General features: G+C 35.5%; 2 protein-coding genes and 2 long non-coding RNA genes across 12 annotated transcripts in view; 3 read left to right on the top strand and 1 right to left on the bottom strand.

Annotated features, from left to right (window-relative positions):
• Positions 1–319: 319 nt before the first annotated feature.
• Positions 320–5,001, top strand: LOC128220432 (uncharacterized). Its single transcript, XM_052928819.1, has 5 exons — positions 320–661; positions 1,603–1,734; positions 1,869–1,953; positions 2,592–2,713; positions 4,187–5,001. Exons 1-5 carry the CDS (start codon positions 446–448, stop codon positions 4,466–4,468), a joined length of 837 nt encoding a protein of 278 aa, XP_052784779.1. The 5' UTR covers positions 320–445; the 3' UTR covers positions 4,469–5,001.
• A 581-nt stretch (positions 5,002–5,582) lies between these two features.
• On the top strand, positions 5,583–9,813 carry LOC128220434 (uncharacterized). Its single transcript, XR_008258786.1, has 6 exons — positions 5,583–5,735; positions 7,398–7,470; positions 7,998–8,113; positions 8,481–8,611; positions 9,298–9,365; positions 9,676–9,813. It is a non-coding gene; the product is annotated as an uncharacterized LOC128220434 (long non-coding RNA).
• The window catches only part of LOC128220433 (uncharacterized), a 36,075-nt gene continuing 21,739 nt past the window's right edge, over positions 5,992–20,327 (bottom strand). For 3 of the 4 annotated variants that reach the window (XR_008258783.1, XR_008258784.1, XR_008258782.1), the window contains 4 exons: positions 8,752–9,849; positions 8,468–8,553; positions 7,866–7,930; positions 5,992–7,464 (listed from right to left, as the gene is read on the bottom strand). This is a non-coding gene — a long non-coding RNA (uncharacterized LOC128220433). The remainder of the gene's footprint in view (positions 7,465–7,865; positions 7,931–8,467; positions 8,554–8,751; positions 9,850–20,327) is intronic. The other variant, XR_008258785.1, reaches the window with a different exon arrangement.
• Positions 16,052–20,327, top strand: part of LOC128220431 (uncharacterized) — a 38,819-nt gene continuing 34,543 nt past the window's right edge. For 3 of the 6 annotated variants that reach the window (XM_052928812.1, XM_052928816.1, XM_052928817.1), the window contains exons 1-2: positions 16,052–18,650; positions 19,162–19,305. In XM_052928812.1, the coding sequence (XP_052784772.1) occupies positions 18,249–18,650; positions 19,162–19,305 (546 nt within the window). In that variant the 5' untranslated portion in view covers positions 16,052–18,248. The remainder of the gene's footprint in view (positions 18,651–19,161; positions 19,306–20,327) is intronic. The other 3 variants (XM_052928814.1, XM_052928818.1, XM_052928813.1) reach the window with 2 other exon arrangements.

Here is a 20,327-nt window from a genome sequence, read left to right on the forward strand (position 1 = left end):
GATCTAAAGGCACATAACATGCAAACATATACATGTATGTGTACAACTTTCCTATCGTATCAGATGTCATATTTAGTAATTTACTTCCTGCTTCGCATTCATTTATAATTTTGATTTTCAATGACATACATTATTGCAGAAGTTGTGTCACTTTCAATTACAAAAAAAAACAATATTCATAATTATACATTTCATGAAATTCGCATAGAAATGATATACAATTTTACCCAAATTTAAATAATGCCAATATACATAATAAGATGTGTATATACTGCCGTTCAGTAGTTATGTCAATACCTATACGCGGTTATATTTATCTTTCATTTTGGCTATGTTATGTTCATACCGTCGCGTCTTCAGTACTACGTATATTGCCTGTAAATAAGCAAAGATTTATTTCAGATGCAATTAAAATAAATATTTCAATTGTTTCTAACGTTTGAAAATGGACTGTCAGTGTAAAAAATGGTTTATTCGGATATGTATTGTGTGTGTAATATCATGTCTATTTATGGTAATTTGCTGCATATACTGCACAATTATAATACACAGTTACTATCAAGACGTTAATCGGAAGTTGCATACTTCCATCGAAGTGAATGAAATGAACATTGAATCTACAAATGTTTTAAATCATGGAAAAGACATTTCATCTTTAAAGGTAAGATTGCTTAAATAAATTGATTAAAAAATCTATAAAATAAGTGTATCTTTTTTATTTATTTATTTTTGATTAATTTTATTTGCCAATAAAAGGACTCTGTATGTTCCCTGTGTCAAAAGTATTCCTTTAAATTTAAAGAAGTTGTTGACGAGTACATGGCGCGCACATGGTTAATCAAGGGGAGGCTAATCTTAGAAGTCGTATATCGTGCTATTTTTAGCTTTTTTAAGCAGGACATTATGAGTTCATTCCCTTCTTGCTCAATCAATATACGTGATTACTATAGTGCTGGTTATTTTTTTGTTATTCTGATCATGATATCTTGTTCAATAATATCAACTGCAGTGATGAAGGTTATCATTCATAGTAGTAGTAGTAGTAGTAGTAGTAGTAGTAGTAGTAGTAGTAGTAGTAGTAGTAGTAGTAGTAGTAGTAGTAGTAGTAGTAGTAGTAGTAGTAGTAGCAGTAGCAGTAGCAGTAGCAGTAGCAGTAGCAGCAGCAGCAGCAGCACCAGCACCATCAGCAGCACCAGCTAGTAGTAGTAGTAGTAGTAGTAGTAGTAGCAGTAGCAGCAGCAGCAGCAGCAGCAGCAGCAGCAGCAGTAGTAGCAGCAGTAGTAGCAGTAGTAGCAGCAGCAGTAGTCGTAGAAGTAGAAATATTATTAATAGTACTATTAGTATTATCACTGTCATCATTATTATTATTATTATTATTATTATTATTATTATTATTATTATTATTATTATTATTATAATTATTATTATTATTATAATTATTAAAATTATCATTATTATTATTATTATTATTATTATTATTATTATCATTATTATTATTATTATTATTATAATTATTATTATTATTATAATTATTAAAATTATCATTATCATTATTATTATTATTATTATTATTATTATTATTATTATTATTATAACAAACAGATCCACAAATATGGGGAATCACTACACACAGATTTGCAGTTGAAGGAAAGCAGAGAATTTCAACCCTTATCAAGACGAAAACGGGCAAAGGGCGGCAAGAAAAAGGGCGGCAAAAAAACGCGCAAACAAAAAGTACTTTAAATATTTTTGTTTCCTTTAATTTGAGACGCATTGTATTCGTCTAATGTCACGTGATTATAAAAATAAAATATTCTTACTTTCCACGACCGATTTACTTAAAAATGTTTTCATTTTCTCCTTTATAGACAAAATCAGCTCACTTCAGTCAACTATCTGAACCGGACTATCAACAATACATGTACGGCAACCCGAACATAAAACGAGATGATAGTAAGTATTTAAACTAATCTGAATTATTTCATTACAAATAATATGAATTAAACATGGCTTGTGGGCGACAGAGAACGATTTGATATTGAATTCGTACTTCAAAAGTTAATTGAATAATCTATAAACAGAATTCATATATGTTAAATTGATCCAAGGTTAAAATGTGAGTCTTGTTAATAAGTAATTTGTGAACAAGGTTGTTGTTGATTCCTGGTAACCAACATACTATTGGTATCATTTTAAGGAAAATGTCTTAATCAATGTAACTTCAATCAACTTAAATCTGACTGAATGCCGATGTTGCAACAACTTATCTAGTTCATTTCTGTAGCGTTGTTTTTAACTATAGAAAGGGACCAAATTCAGTTAGATCTACTGAATATGAAAAATACGAAAATAAATATAATATAAATTCACTCTACGACAAAGACTTTATTTAAACATGGCTTAATGGAAGCATTGTCATTTTAGCGATATATCTGTCAAACGGTAACGCAGGTGTCCTAAGGTGGGCTCAGCGAGGACGGAAACCTTGGGTAGAGCAAAAGGGAAAATGCCCACTTGATTTTGATGTTCAGAACGAAAACTTACCTTTCCAGATTCTTTTATATGCTCTAACATTTTGCTCGTGTTTTCAGCTCCTTCAATGCATATGTTCGAATTGTCAAGGTCGTGGGATAAGAAAATGAATCCGTTTGACGTGAAAGAGAATGGTGTCTTCGTAGCAAAGAAAGATGGTGTTTACTTCGCGTATGCACAGGTAAGAATCGTTAACATAAGTGATTCATTAAAATAAGGTTGCAGCCCAGTAGACAAGTAGTCTACTATCCACGTGCCTTTAAGAAGGACCTGTTAACGTTTCAGACTTGTAGGGGAAATGTTTCCTTTGTTTTGTTCAGACGCACATGGTTCAAGGCTAAGCAGACACTCAACGAGAGACACACAACGCAGAAATCGACAGGCAACAAAGAACATTAATTAACGTATGTGCTATTGTAGTGAAAAAGGACTACCCAAATATAAAACAAACTTCAATATCCAAATTGTTGAGGGAAATAACTAAACAATCTGACCGAATTGTTGAGGGATATAACTGCCCAATCTGACCGAATTGTTGAGGGATATAACTGCCCAATCTGACCGAATTGTTGAGGGATATAACTGCCCAATCTGACCAAATTGTTGAGGGATATAACTGCCCAATCTGACCGAATTGTTGAGGGATATAACTGCCCAATCTGACCAAATTGTTGAGTGATATAACTGATCAATATGACCAGATTATTTAGGGATATAACTGATCAATCTGACCAGATTATTTAGGGATATAACTGATCAATCTGACCAAATTATTCAGGGACATAACTGATCAATTTGACCAAATTATTCAGGGATATAACTGATCAATCTGACCAAATTGTTGAGGTATATAACTGATCAATCTGACCAAATTATTGAGGTATATAACTGATCAATCTGACCAAATTATTGAGGTATATAACTGATCAATCTGACCAAATTATTCAGGGACATAACTGATCAATCTGACCAAATTATTGAGGTATATAACTGATCAATCTGACCAAATTGTTGAGGGACATAACTGATCAATCTGACCAAATTATTGAGGTATATAACTGATCAATCTGACCAAATTGTTGCGGGACATCACTGATCAATCTGACCAAATTATTGAGATATATATAACTGATCAATCTGACCAAATTGTTGCGGGACATAACTGATCAATCTGACCAAATTATTGAGATATATAACTGATCAATCTGACCAAATTGTTGCGGGACATAACTGATCAATCTGACCAAATTATTGAGGTATATAACTGATCAATCTGACCAAATTGTTGAGGGACATAACTGATCAATCTGACCAAATTATTGAGGTATATAACTGATCAATCTGACCAAATTATTGAGGTATATAACTGATCAATCTGGCCAAATTGTTGAGGTATATAACTGATTTGCTGGTTTATCCATTCAATAAATTACAGCTCTTTCAACAATTCATTGTTTCATATGTTCTATATTACGATACATTTACCGCATTTTGGAAATTATATATGTAACAAGTTAAACAAAAGAGTCAAATACTTTTTAGCTGAAAAATTATAGACACACACAAAAATACATTTTTGCAATAGTTATTTATTTTTGCTCTACAATTTGCCGTATCAAGTTGTCAGTATTGACCTGTGTTGTTCGTTTTCCAGATAGAGTTTTTATACAAACCTAGCTGTGATCCAGCAATGGGAATCAAACAAAGACGACCGAATGGACCAAACCCTGATCTACGAACGGATGAAACACAGCAAGAAATATACTGCGCGCCACCATGTATTGTGACCAACCAAGCGGCCATTAGAAGCAGTTGTTTAATTACATCACTCTTTAACATGAAGAAAAATGATTACCTTACTGTTGAAAATGTTATGATGAACAATGTAACATTTGTAAAAGCGAAAAACTTTTTTGGTGCGATTTTGTTATCGTAAAAACATTTACAACGACTGAAAGGTGTTGCATCTTTTCCAGGTGTCGTCGGTGTTGTTATTGTCTTTCTTTATTGAAAACAATGGTGTGTTGGTTTAATCACTATTTATTTTGATAATATAATACATTCTCAAAACACATACACTAGCACGTAGACACATAATCATAAACGTATCATGATACTCGATATAAATAGGTATATAGTAACAAGAAAAAGGGCTACTAGCAATTAAAAACACATCAACAGAATTGAAAAGAATTCAAACATTCTCGCATCTGGTATGTTGTAAACAGATAGAAACTTTACGACGGTTCAAACATGTTACATTTTGTATACTGATTCAAATTTTACCCGTGTTGGAATTTCTTTCTTTAATAAGAGGAATGGATTGCTATTATAGCTGGTAATGTTGTTTGACATTTATATAGTTCAATATGTTGTTTGTACGCCCTCCTCTTTGCGTTGACGTTAGATGCTTATCATTATTATGTACATATCAATAAATCAACAATTAATCATAATAAATATAACAATAATGACATTATGATGTTTTGCGTTCATTGTTTATGCATGATTTATGCATATCTCTTTTGGTTAGTAGGTGATGGAATATATTGATGCAAATATGCGTAATAGTCTTTAAAAATTAGCAACAAACACTATTGGAGCATGTTGTTGAACTCATTTAGATATTTAGAGAGATGACCATAGACCTTGCATACACACAGTCGCAGGTCAAAATCTAGACTCGCATACAGGAAAGCAATTTCATTAAACCAAAAAGAATCATCTTTATTATAATTGTTTTACAAAAAATGTGAATAACTGTACAATTTAGAATAGTAATTAAATTTAGACTTTAGGGTGTTCGTAACGCTGCTCAAGCACTCGAGCAAGTTGAAATATGTTTTATGTAATGTTTGAACTAAGCGTTTTAACCTTAATTGCAACTATAAGTAACACTGATTTAAGGTCTGCGGCCTGCGTTATAACCCAGTGACACACAAACGCTAAGGTACAACCGAAACAACGGGTATTTCCCTATAGTTTACAAAACACCTGGGTATCCCGTTTTGCTATTGGGTATATATAGGAAGTATTCTTGCATTAATTTCCGCATCTGGCATTTTATGAATTTTATATTATGTTACCTTTTAAAGAAGTCAGACATACTGATTTATATGATTTAGTTTCTAATTGTTAACTCTGTTTGTTTAAAATGGGTTGATCTACTGGACATCTGTTTTAGAAGAACGCTTTTTGTGAAGGTAAGTGTGCATCGCTTATGATTTCAGGACATATCATGTTTGTGACGTGTCCAAACTGGTTAAATTGCGAATAACACATTTGACATAGTCATTTGTCTTAAAGTGAAATTTAAATCTGTCCGAATTTCGAGGGCATATATTAAACTGTTATCATCTACTTGCTTAAGACACAGTGTGTGTAAAAACATCTCCTCTGCCGTATGGACATACTAATTTTCTGACAACGATGTCGGCGTGATGAAAAATATTAGAAACACGCTGTTTACAATTCTATTTCAATAAAATGACAAGAAAAGTGTCAATCCATTGTTCGTGTGTATGTAAAGGTATATTTTTGTGTAAATACATGGTGGTCACTGACCTAAAGGTAGAATGGTCATGTAGAAACAGTCATTATACTTAAATGAATTAATGCAGTTATGATTGTTATTTTCTTAACAAACATCGTACTTAAATAAATGATTAAAATAATAATGGTCACATTAAACATATATCCTGTTTCAATGAATTATTTCAGATAGAATAGTCATTTCTAAACAAACATCATACTTATATGAATGGCTTTAGATATATTGGTCATTCTAAACAAGAATCCTAATTAAATGAGTTATTTCAAAGAGAATATTCATTTCTAAACATACATCAAACTAAAATGAATGACTTCATAAAGATTGGTCATTTCTAACCAAAAATCAGACATAAATGAATTACAGCAGATAGGTTGGCATTATTCTTAAATGTATGACTTCAGATAGAATAGTCATTTCTAAACATACATCTTACCTAAATGAAATATGTCAGATAGGTTGGTCATTTCTAAACAAACATCATACTTGAATGAAATATTTCAGACAGAATAGTCATTTCTAAACATAAGTCCTACCTGAATGAAATATGTCAAATAGGTCATTTCTAAACAAACATCAGACTTTATTTTAGATACAATGGTCACTTCTGAACAAGTCTCAGACTTAAATGAATTATTTCAGATATAATGGTAATTTCTTAACAAACATTTAACTTTCTTCTCTCATTAGCAAAACATTTGCAAAACAATTTGAATGTGTTTTTTTTCCGACCGTTCTAAGTCTATTGATATTTCGAAATCACAGGTCAGTCACGTGATGTACTCCTTTCTTGTATGTAAATATATTCGTGTGTTTTGAGTTTATGGATGTAATCAATTAATTCTGTTTGATTTTCGTTTTCATGTTATAAACATATATTTTGTTATGATTATATATTTTACAATAAAGCATATGCATATATCATTGTTATAAATGCAGGCACATGGTTGTTCTCCGGGTCATTCGCATATACTCTATGCCGCCGAGATTACCCGATTTACAAACTCCATTACACTCTATCATCACCTTAGTGCATAACTCAATAACTGCATATAGAAAAAGAAGCGGATATTGAGTTATTGCACTAAGGTGACGAATTATCATACAGTGTTAAAGCAAACACATTACTCTCATTCGCAAATGACACATTACAGCCTACATATTTTTAACATCCTATGTTTTAATCGTATTCATGTTCCAGAAACTACTGTGTGTGTTTGTCACAGTCCTTATGCCGTAAAGTGTACATTTGAGAAGCCTAATAAAGGGTATTTAATCATAAACAACTGTTTCAAGAATGTTATTCTCTTTTCAGCTTTGGAGTTCGCCTGTCGTGTAGATAGACGTTCATCGGTTTTCTGCCAAGGAGCTTAGTCAAGAATCTGCAAGTACATATAATAATTTAAAATTCATATAAATACTTGAAGCTGAATACATACATCACACATACCACATTAAAACAAAAGGATTTTAATAATCATCATTATCATCATCATCGACACCACCACAAACACCACCGCCGCCACCACCACCACCACCATCATCATCATCATCGTCATCATCATCATCATCATCATCATCATCGACACCACCACAATCATCAAAACCACCACCACAACCACCACCACCACCACCACCACCACCACCATCATCATCATCATCATCATCATCATCATCATCATCATCGTCATCATGAGTTCAAGTTAAAATAAAGTTCATATCAATGACATCCCTTTCTGAAATACACTCTGTCTTCCTAGAGTAATAAATTACAAAGAGCTACCGTAACATCTGTGATCAACCTTTAGCCCGTGGTATTAAACATCCTATATCGTTGACCTTCACAATCTGAAAATGAATAGATACCATCATACAAATACTGAAAGAGTTGCATTCTGACATATTTATTTTCCAGTAAATTATTGGCACGATAGTTAGTATATGTTATGGCGTGTGGAAAGTCGGAATACCCGGAGAAAACCCACTTGCCGGCTTGTCGACGTATGGCCAAATTCACATTCGTCCAGACAGGTTTGAATAATGTTTTGCTGTTGCATGTTGTCATGCCGATTATTAAAACTATCTTAACCTCGTTAAATGTGTGTATCACGGATAAGCATTCAATGGCCAATCGTAATAAAAAAGTTTGAGTATAACTGGTAAAACAGTTTATAATATTTGAACAAGTGACCATGCCCTGTAAACATAATTATACTTATAGCATAGCATTCACACAATACTTATGCTTCCATGGCCCGTCTTCTATATTCTAGATGTTTATAAGATATTCACGGTAGCTATATCATTAATGATTAGCATAGAAACGTATGAATCCATTGTAAATGTAAAAGTATGTCATGTCTAAACAAATATACAATAATTTACCTTTTTATTCCAGCTTGAGAGGATAAAACCACTGACAACTCCTATGTTTGCCAAGCGCTGTTGGCGTTCTTTGGATTTTCACAGCGCTGAAAAGGCATGCTTCATAAAAACACTGGGAACGCCTCAACATTGATGTGCATTAAGGTAAGTATTTTGCATTCTATTCTGTGAGTGTGTTTGTTTGTTCACATCTTTCATGCAATTGTCTTTTAAAATAAACAATAGTCATATAATACATACATTTATGAAAGTTAATGCACATTAGTTAAACAATAACAAAGTACCAGTAAGGGATCCATGGTGTAAGTTGGGAGGATGGAGATGGGTGGGGCTTTGGTCACTCTCTAACATTCCATGTAAATAGGGTTGACACACATTTGGACTACCATTAGCCATAATTATACACAGGGGAGGATTGCAACCGATAGCTCACATATGTGATGGGGCTTACATCGTTAGCTGAGCTGCTCCCTCTTACATCCAAAAACTGTTAATGCTTCTGTGTATGATGTAGGCTTCTTTGTTTCTGTCAATACAACACATTTTATTAAGATATACTAATATTGATATCATAACATTCATTGTACTAGACAAAACAACTTCATTTAATATTCAAGTTTACTGTAGTGTGCGTCTGTGGTAATTTGACTTATAACCATTGATTATGATTCATGTAATAAATTCGACAATACACTTCTTAAATATACATCCCTTTCTCCCTATACACTCAAATTACAAGGGCGAAAACTCCTGCAACCCTATCTGAAATCAAGAAAGACAACTTTATTTTTTTCGAAAATACGTTCGTAACAGAGTGATATTTCTTTCAGGTACTTAACAAAGCATGGGTGGAGTCAGGAATTACCCATGTAAGACAGCTTTGTTAAAGCATACTTAGGTATTTTGTTTTGTTATTATCTCTTATCAAGTTTATATACATGGAAAGCAAATACTCTTGCGTCAGTGAAAACTGTAGACTATTAACAATAATTGTAATAAAATACCTTCCCTTATATGTACATGACAATGACAACACCTTACTGTCAACACAGTATTGACATTCGAAAATATTATTCTACATGTGTCTGTCTGGTGGGGTCGAAAGCTCAACGACGTAATTTCTCATATATAATTTGGCCAGACAAACTACAATTTTAATGGCCTTCTAATGTTTACAATTATCTAAATATAGTCATATTTTCTGCAAGTCACAGGCCTACTGCATGTGATGTGTCCTGGATATATCTCAGCTTGGTGAAGATTTGCCCGGCCAAGGCTCCTACAGGGGTGGACAGCATGTCCTCTACGACGCTGCAACCATCGAGGTGCTTCGGACAGTTTCCAGCAAGTCGTGAAACACCGTGCTGCGACATTGCAAACATCTGGCAAAAATATATCCGTACAATTTGCATCAATTTTGTTTCTTAAACTATTTAAATTCGAAGTTTATATACAGAAGATCTTAGCATATATCCTGCATACAAAGATTTCTCCCTCATCTACCCTCATATTTAACTAGCGCGCAAGTTTTTGTGAACCTTAAGCTCGTCCTACATTCGTATTTTTAAAAATTACAGCCGAATTCGTGGAATTGTTGATATAATAATTATAGGTTGACCTACATTGCGTTCACGTATTCAATGGAAGGACTTCATGAAGTCGCCCATAGCAACAAAGAAAACATATCATGCACCGTAAATCCTTGAATAATATTTAATTTGAAAAAAAGTATGTTTAGATGTTTACATGTCATACCGATCGCAGTGGTATTGAACTGCGTTTTAGAAAGAAATATAGATCGCTGCTTTACACTCATGTTATTAAATAATATGAAAATAAAAATGCTTTTAAATTCAGTGTCATGTTGTGTCCGGATTGTGCATGTACTAAGATTAGTTTAGCATGTCCATCTATCGCTATATCAGCATAAAAAGCCATTATTTTCTTTACATGTGGCTCATAATTGCAAGTCATCGTGTTCATGTATAAATTTATGGACTTGAAAACAACCATTTAAATGCAAAATAATTTGAATGTAAAATAAGATTACATAGTGAATGTGTAAAAGACAATCTAGTACTAAAACATGTATATGTCAAGCTAACATTGCATTGTGAGATTTATCAAATGCAACTGGATGATTTAGAAGAGTAAACACGAGTAGTTCAGCATATTGTAAGGCCTTACATGATTTATTCTATGTTTCCCGTAGGCAGGCTTGTAGACTTACGGCCTTCGAAATCAATTAGTAAAAACCAGCAAAGTTTAAGATTCAAAGTATAGCTAAGTTATTTGTATATATGTTGATTTTCATTCTATGTGTCCCGTAGTCAGGCTGGTAAACTTAAGGCCTTCGAAATCAAAAACAAAACAACAGCAGTTTTTGAGATTCAAATTATAGCAAAAATATGTGTATGTATGTATGTTGTTTACACTAGATCAGAATCATATCATTAAGAATTGAAATTTTGTTCTCCAGTACTGATTCAACTTGCAAGTATATTTCTGTCTTTAGGACCGGTCCGCCATACCGAGTGTCTGAAGGGGTTACATATTGAAGACGTGATTGATCATTAAGAATTGAAATTTTGTTCTCCAGTATTGATTCAACTTGCAAGTATATTTCTGTCTTTAGGACCGGTCCGCCATACCGAGTGTCTGAAGGGGTTACATATTGAAGACGTGATTGATCATTAAGAATTGAAATGTTGTTCTCCAGTATTGATTCAACTTGCAAGTATATTTCTGTCTTTAGGACCGGTCCGCCTATCCGACTGTCAGCAGGTTGAATGTAAAAAAAGGGAATAATGAAAGGGGATAGTTTGTTCTTTTTCTTTATATGTGTTTGTTTTCCTTACTTGGTAGGAATTAGAAGCTGTTTCTGTAACATTTTAATTATATATATACTTTAAACCCCAATTAGTTAAGCCAAAATAACTGACAATTCGCTAGAAATGGCATACTCGAATAAACGTATGCATTCGTACAGATTTTCTTGATAAACACTGTACTCACTCAATCCCATACGGTAACAACAACTATTTATAAATATGACAGGAACATGCTTATAATATGTGAACACCCTTCTTGCATATTAAAATGAGCCAGTAGGTGCTGAAATAAGCCCGCGTAAGAATGTAGTACACAATAGTGAATGTCAAAACAAAAAAACACAAATTGCTAAAATACAAGCACTGAAAGCGTTGAAAGGCTGTAGGCGCGACAAGCCTGCTTTTACCTTTTTATCATTCTGTTTAAACGCAATAAAAATCAAAACCGAAAATTCTTATGAGTGGCTCGAAAATCTTGCCAGAGAAGTGCCTGTCATTACCTCAAAATAAGTAATGTAAATTGATGAATGTTGAATATAATTGGCTAGTTTAATAACAGTAACTCATAAACCTTTATGCTCTAGGATATTTGAACATTGCTTTCATCTCACATGTTTATTGCTAGTGTACAGTTGAATAACACCCAATATTGACTAAGGACGTTTCGACTATCTTTTAGGGTGAAGTAAGGCAGGGTCTTTAAGTCTTCACATTTCCATTTTATCCGTATTATCTATTATTATCCATCCCCTAGGTTCCTCACCAAAATTAACTTAGGAATCTTTGCCTTGCTTTAAATTCACATTAACGTTGCAATCTTATGAACGTGTTTTAATCAAGTGGTATTATACGCATTTTTTTTTAAACCACACAACACCATACATCCTATTTTTAAACCCGAGACATTATTTTTTATACATTTTATGCCTAAAAGTATCGATTTGCGGTACTACAGCCTAAAATCATAAAACAGAGCCGGAAAAATGGTTACCACATCTAAAATTGCAAATGAAGCTTCTCATTAATATTGTATTTTATGACCTGTATAAAGGTTGTTGTCAGTCTGAAGATTGTTGTAAGTGTTCGATATGAAGGTCGACGGGAGGTATACGCTTTTGATGCATACTTAACTGGTTTATTATTGTAGTTGAGTTGATATTATGTACTGATCGAGGCGCATTTAAATTCGTCGACGGTGGTAACAAGATAGTTGTTGACGATTAACCGCAGCAAATAATCAAAACCAAATAATCAATATGTTTTAGTCGCAGTAAAATGTTGAGCCTTGCAATACCTAAACATATACAACAGACAACAACCTAAAGGCAAGCAGATGAAAATCGTTCCACGACTATTCGCCTTCTGTTAACGTTATCTTCCTTCTGTCGAAGCCTCAATTTCTCCATATATGTGAATGTATGTTCAGATGTTCCATCTTCATTATTTTGTGTAATATCGAGAGTTTTGCAGCAGCCTTACATGAGGTTGTAGACTACTGATCGGCGTTTGACCATCTGTGGAAGTTGTCACTAGGTGCCAACGTTACAATCAACGGTATGTTTTTCATATTTAAACATATTTGATAATCTGAACAATGTTGGCACGATACTCGACGACCGTACGAGCCACTTGTGCGCTAAGGCACTGCCGTGTGAACGCGTAAAGACCTTTGTACTTTCGTAGACCATTTCCAGGCGCTAACCCTAATATATGTTGATGAACATTACGTAAACTGCGTCTGGTATTTATATTATGTTATATGAATATATGATTACACCCTTTGTACAAATGAATGAACGTGAAAATACCATGCTTTGTAGTACTTTGCGCCATGTTTTTTTATCCACAGTTGTTAATCGTCGATTTTCACGCAATCTTAGTTTGTTATTTTGTGTTTCTCTTGTTGCATGTCTGATACGCTTAGACCTTTGATTCTTGTTCAGTTTAACACGTTAAGAGTAAATGATTTGACTACTGAATTGTCACTGAAGTTTCCATTGTAGATTGAAAGGGCACAGCTGAACTCACAACCGTTTATTTAACGATTCAAACTACAGGGACAAGTCAATAACCAAATAGGTTTTACATCTGTTTAATGACCAAAGGTTTAGTCCTTAATGCCACCGAACGAGACACACACAACAACAAAACAACACCTACATACCACACATGCATTAACATTTTCTTATCAATAAATGTCGGGTAACACCGTAAACAGTCAGCGGAACAAATGTTTAATATGGGATTGAACTATTTTAGGTTTGCCCCTCGTTAACACTGTTGTCTGTATGTGTTAGCATATCTTTAGGTTTTCGTGTGTTATGCGTCTGTTGTCTTACATGAGTCTTGTTTTTTATAATATATCGTATTACAAGGGTCTCTTACATTGACGGATTTTAGTCGTAACTACAAAAATCGAAACTATGCAGGAACACCATTGTGAAGGCCGTCCTTTCATTTCATTTATTGTTTTAATAAACTTAACAAGCTGTTCATGTTCAACTCATGCATAATAAAACAACGATCAAATACCACACTAAGACACTAAGATCATTGACTTATTCAGCAGTATTCTTTCTACGACGAAAGACTTTAAAGAGCCGGGTACTAGTAACCGTCAGAGAGAACACCGGGAATGCCATTGTTTATTTGTTTTGTATGATGTTTTCGAGTGAATCATACTATATTCAAATAAGTTTTACAAGCTCAACTTTTGTTTTGATAAATGCAATGAAATATACATGGTAAAGACAACCAATAGTACGTTGAAATTGTTTAAGGGCTTAGCCCTGTTCCCCTTTTGAACGACCAACAAGTTAACAATAATGATACGGATGCTTTGATATATAGTAATTGACAAATATCATCATTTCCAGCTTATTCATCATCCTCATTACCCAAACCAAAACAATCACAAACGCCAATGACGTTCAAAATCAAATCATCCGGATGCCTCTCACGCCTCCCCCACACAAAAAAAATCAACACAAAACAAAAACCACTTCACAGCAGCAAAAGAATATTGCTTTCGTGGACAAAATCCCCCATCAATGGTTGAATTGGCTGTTTAAACCACTACCGATTGTTGCCTAGTCAAACAAATCCTCCCATCAATAGTTGCATAGTTGAATGAGCCCTCCCACCAATTATTGCCTAGTCGGACAAAACCACCCACAAGCAGTGGCATAGTCAGACGAAACCTCACACCAGTTATTGCATAGTCGGACTAAACCTCCCACCAATAGTGGCATAGTCGGACAAAACCTCCTACAATTGTTGCATAGTCGGACAAAACCTCCCACCAATAGTGGCATAGTCGGACAAAACCTAGTCGGACAAAACCTCCCACCAATCGTTGCATAGTCGGACAAAACCTCCCACCAATAGTGGCATAGTCGGGCAAAACCTCCTACTGATTGTTGCATAGTCGGACAAAACCTCCCACCAATAGGGACATAGTCGGACAAAAAACCCTACTTATAGTGGCATAGTCGGACAAAATCTTCCAACAATAGTGGCATACTCGGACAAAACCTCCTATCAATTGTTGCATAGTCGGACAAAACCTCCCACCAATAGTGGCATAGTCGGACAAAACCTCCTACCAATTGTTGCATAATCGGACAAAACCTCCCACCTATGGAAGCATAGTCGGACAGAACCTCATATAAATCGTTTCATAGTCGGACGAATCCTCCAACCATTTGATGCACAGTCGAATAGAAACACCCCTCTGAATGTTGTATAGTCTGACTATATTCCCCCACCAGTATAATCATAATCGAATAAAAATTTCCCAACAATTTTTCGAAAGTCGGACAAAAATCGTACCAATAATTGTTGCATAGTCGGACAAAAGTCTCCAACCAATTGTTACTTAGTCCTTACATCTATTGTTGTACAATCGGACGAAATCCTACCACCATTGTTGAATAGTGTGACAAATATTCCTACCAATTGTTGCAAAGTCGGACAAAAACTCCCAACCAATTTTTGCATAGTCGGTAAAACCCTCCCAACAAATTATGCATAGTCGGACATAACCTCCCACCAGCTGTTGCATAGTCAGACGAAACACTCCACCAATTGTTGTCTAGACGGACAATATCCACCAAAATTGGTTTTTTGTCGGACAAACACACACCATTTATTTCTAGTCGGACAAATTTCTCCTTCCAATTGTGACATTGTCGAACATAATCCTCCTGCCTATCATTGCATAGTCGGACAATATCCTCCCGAAATTTGTTGCATAGTCGGACAAAATCATTCCACCAATTGTTGCGTTAGCATGATAAAAATACCCAACAATTTTTGAATTGGCGAATTAAAACACAGTTACAATTACCTCATAGTTGGCCAAAACCTCCCAATAAGTGTTGTGTAGTCCGACATAAAACACTCCACTGTTTGCTACAAATTCGGACGAAATCCTCCAAATAATTGATGCAAAATCCTCCCACAAATATGTGTATAGTCGGACTCAATCCTACAACCATTGTTGCAAAGTCGGACAAAATCAGTCTACGAATTGTTGCATAGTCGGACAAGATCCCCCACGAATTGTTTCATAGTCGGACAAAACCTCCCAACATCCGTTGCATTGTCGGACAAAATCTCCCACAAACTTTTGCATAGTCGGACAAACCCTCCCACGAATAGTTGCATAGTCGGACAAAACCTCCCACCAATCGTTGGATAGTCGGACAAAACCTCCCACCAATTTTTGTATAGTCGGACAAAACCTCACACCAATAGTTGCATAGTCGGACAAAACCTCCCACCAATGGATGCATACTCGGACACAATCCTCCAACCAATTGTTTCATAGTCGGACAAAACCTCCCAACATCCGTTGCATAGTCGGACAAAATCTCCCACAAATTTTTGCATAGTCGGACAAACCCTCCCACCAATAGTTGCATAGTCGGACAAAACCTCCCACCAATTTTTGCATAGTCGGACAAACCCTCCCACCAATGGTTGCATAGTCGGACAAAACCTCCCATCAATGGATGCATAGTCGGACAAACCCTCCCACGAATTGTTGCATGGTCTGACAAAACTTCCACCAATGGTTGCATAGTCGGACAAAACCTCCCACCAATGGATGCATAGTCGGACAAACCCTCCCACCAATGGATGCATAGTCGGACAAACCCTCCCACCAATAGATGCATAATCGGACAAAACCTGCCAACAATGGATGCATAGTCGGACAAACTCCCCACCAATGGTTGCAAAGTCGGACCAAATCCTCCCACCAAATGCTGCATAGTCGGACAAAACCTCCCAACATCCGTTGCATAGTCGGACAAACCCTCCCACCAATAGTTGCATAGTCGGACAAACCCTCCCACCAATAGTTGCATAGTCAGACAAACCCTCCCACTAATAGTGGCATAATCGGACAAACCCTCCCACCAATAGTGGCATAGTCGGACAAACCCTCCCACCAATAGTTGCATAGTCGGACAAACCCTCCCACCAATTTTTGCATAGTCGGACAAACCCTCCTACCAATGGATGCATAGTCGGACAAACCCTCCCACAAATTGTTGCATGGTCTGACAAAACTTCCCACCAATTGTTGCACAGTCAAACATAACCTCTCACCAGTTGTGGCATAGTCGGATAAAACACCTTACAATTTTTGCACAGTCGGACAAACCCTCCCACCAATTGTTGCATAGTCGGACAAAATCCCCCACCAGTTGTTGCATAGTCGGACAAAATCCCCCACCAGTTGTTGCATAGTCGGACAAAATCCCTCACCAGTTGTTGCATAGTCGGACAAAATCCCCCACCAGTTGTTGCATAATCCCCCACCAGTTGTTGCATAGTCGGACAAAATCCCCCACCAGTTGTTGCATAGTCGGACATACCCTCCTACAATTTTTGGATAGTCGGACAAAATCCTCCCACAAAGTGGTGCATAGTCGGACAAAACCCACCAACCAAATGTAGCTTAGTCGGACAAAATCCTTCATGCAATTGTTGCATCGTCGGATAAAATCTTCCCACTATTTGTTGCAAAATAGGACAAAATCCTTCCGTTATTGTTGCATAGTCAGATAAAAACACCTACAAATTATTGCATAGTGAGAAAAATTCTTCTCACCAATTTTTGCATGGTCGAACAAAATCTTCCTTTCAATTGTTGCTTAGTCGGAAAAAATATTCCCATCAATGCTTGCATTCGCGGACAATATCCTCCCACCAATTGTTGCATAGTCGGACAAAATCCCCAACCAATTGTGTGACATTGACAGACAAAATCAAATTTGCGTTTTTATTCGTTGTTTATGAGTAGAAATGTTATCCGTTGTTAAAAATGAAACAAGGTTATAAAAAAAGTACTATACGAGATGAATGGTAAATAACAATTGAAAACGGCAAGATAAGTTGAATAGTATTTGTCCAACAATGCAACCATTGGTGGAGGATTGGGTCCGACTATGCATTGTTTTCATCTTCGCTCAGAGAATACAAATTTAGGAGATTGGTGGTGTTTTTATGCTCGATGCAAATTTATCAATTGACCTAAAATAACAAGTAACATTTCAGTATTAGCATATGCGCAATTCGTTCATCAATGAAATGTAATGAAAAAGGTAACATGGAAAAAAAAGTAAACATCCGAACGCCTTAACCTTTCGTTTGCACTATTTTAACATTACACTTTTAGCTCTTACTTTAAATACACTGTTTAACACGTCCATGAGGTACGTAATCATGAACTTGGGTAAACATAGTTGTCTGTTCTTACCATCGATAATTGCATGATAGCATGTGTTTAACAATTGGATTTTAATTGGAAAAAATGTCTATATATTGAGCTGTTGATGCTGCAGTTTAATTTAATTAAATGCATTGTTGAAATAACGGATTATAAACGAATGCACACAGTGTAAATTGCAAGCTTGTTCATCGTTCTAATTGTTTGCATTATGGAAAAAGTACATGATATTGAGTCGATGACGGGCAATGACTTCTGTATAAATTGTCGTGATGGAAAAAGAACAAGAAAAAGCAAGACATTAAAATGCATCCTCGTCGTTTTACTAATTAGTGTCATCGGGGCAGCAATAAGCGTCATTGTTTACTCATTACACGATGACCATCGCGTTAAGAGATGCAGTGGACATGAAAACGATCAGACGGATACGATCATGAATTTGCGCGACAAAGTTGCATCCCTGGAAAGGCGATTCCGCAAAATCAGACAATTAATCAATAATAAAAGCAGACAGATAGAAGATGACACTTTTGTACGTACGATGGTCGAATATGATAGTAACAAGGCCTTGTCCAAGGTGCTCGTAGATGACATTGGAACGGAAAAAGAAAGAGTAAGTTATATTGTGCCTAAACTAAAATAAAATAATACCAGATTAGTTTCATTGTGAGCCGACAATACATACCCATATTCAAGCTTTGAAGTTCATTTCAATCGACTACTTAACATTGTCCTTGAAAAGAAACTGATCCCCATTCACAAGAATACTAATGTCACTTTTTGTACATGTATGTAATTTGAGAAGATGTTTCTTTTGAAATACAACGTGGTATATTATTTCTTTTGAATAGCTTTTGCAAATGCATGTGTTCATTGTGTGATTTGCAAATTTATATAAATGTCAACATTTGAAAAAAAATGTATTATAACATTTGACATGCAATTAAAATATGTGCATTAAGTGACCACACTATTGTATAAATGCTACATATTTATTTATTTCTTCAATAATTTCCGAACTGGTATATTAAAAAGAAATAGAAGACATTTGTAAGAACAATTGTTCCATGAATAATGCTTACATTATTTATGCGAAAAACTATTATGCGTTATTTGTATCGTAGGCTGGGCTTGGTTTTGCAACAATTGGAAATGATGCAAGGATAGGATCAGGGCGGGTTCGCAGAGATGCGACCGACAACAAGAAAGTTAAAAGAAAAGGGAAAAAAGTAAAGAAGGTACGGAGACCAAAGAAGAAAAAGTACAAGGTACTTCGTTGATACCTTAAGTTAGTTGCTGTGGTAGGGGCCATATGCAAACGAGCGTATCGATATTGGTGATATATTGGCAATAATGACATAGTTTGTAATTTGGCAACTGGCCTTGTCCCTGTTAGTCTCCACAAAGTATTGTTGACCCTGTCATACGGTCAATTTGTTCGATAATTTGGCAAAACAATGTCATATTTGTTTTTGTTTTTTTTGGCAACTGGGTGTTTTCCTGTAGTTCTATGTATATTATGTAATGCTACTTTAAATTGGTATTAAAATTTAAATTCTATTTCGCGTATTCGTTTGTATTATTTACGAAATTTCATGAGTTTACCACATGTATCATACGCTCGTGGACATGATGGCCACATGTATCATACGCTCGTGGACATGATGACCACATGTATCATACGCTCGTGGACATGATGACCACATGTATCATACGCTCGTGGACATGATGACCACATGTATCATACGCTCGTGGACATGATGACCACATGTATCATACGCTCGTGGACATGATGGCCACATGTATCATACGCTCGTGGACATGATGACCACATGTATCATACGCTCGTGGACATGATGACCACATGTATCATACGCTCGTGGACATGATGACCACATGTATCATACGCTCGTGGACATGATGGCCACATGTATCATACGCTCGTGGACATGATGACCACATGTATCATACGCTCGTGGACATGATGACCACATGTATCATACGCTCGTGGACATGATGACCACATGTATCATACGCTCGTGGACATGATGACCACATGTATCATACGCTCGTGGACATGATGGCCACATGTATCATACGCTCGTGGACATGATGGCCACATAGCTTTAAGGAGTACGTTTTCAATTATAAGAACATACAGTACATGAATGTCACCTATTTTAACCTTGTGTTGTGTTGTGGTTTAATTGCGGTTTATCCAGTATATTTTTCAGATAATAATACGTAAATCCTTGCATGGAAACTGAAAATAACGGAAATAAAATATAGT

This window comes from Mya arenaria, chromosome 15, assembly GCF_026914265.1.
Source record: "Mya arenaria isolate MELC-2E11 chromosome 15, ASM2691426v1".
Classification (NCBI taxonomy): domain Eukaryota; kingdom Metazoa; phylum Mollusca; class Bivalvia; order Myida; family Myidae; genus Mya; species Mya arenaria.

Bases quoted from the DNA above. Each gene is read 5' to 3' on its own strand.
- LOC128220432 (XM_052928819.1), top strand. From the start codon at position 446: ATGGACTGTCAGTGTAAAAAATGGTTTATTCGGATATGTATTGTGTGT. The intron at 1,735-1,868 runs GTACTTTAAATA...TCTCCTTTATAG, and splicing joins AAAAAACGCGCAAACAAAAA to ACAAAATCAGCTCACTTCAG. The intron at 1,954-2,591 runs GTAAGTATTTAA...TCGTGTTTTCAG, and splicing joins GAACATAAAACGAGATGATA to CTCCTTCAATGCATATGTTC.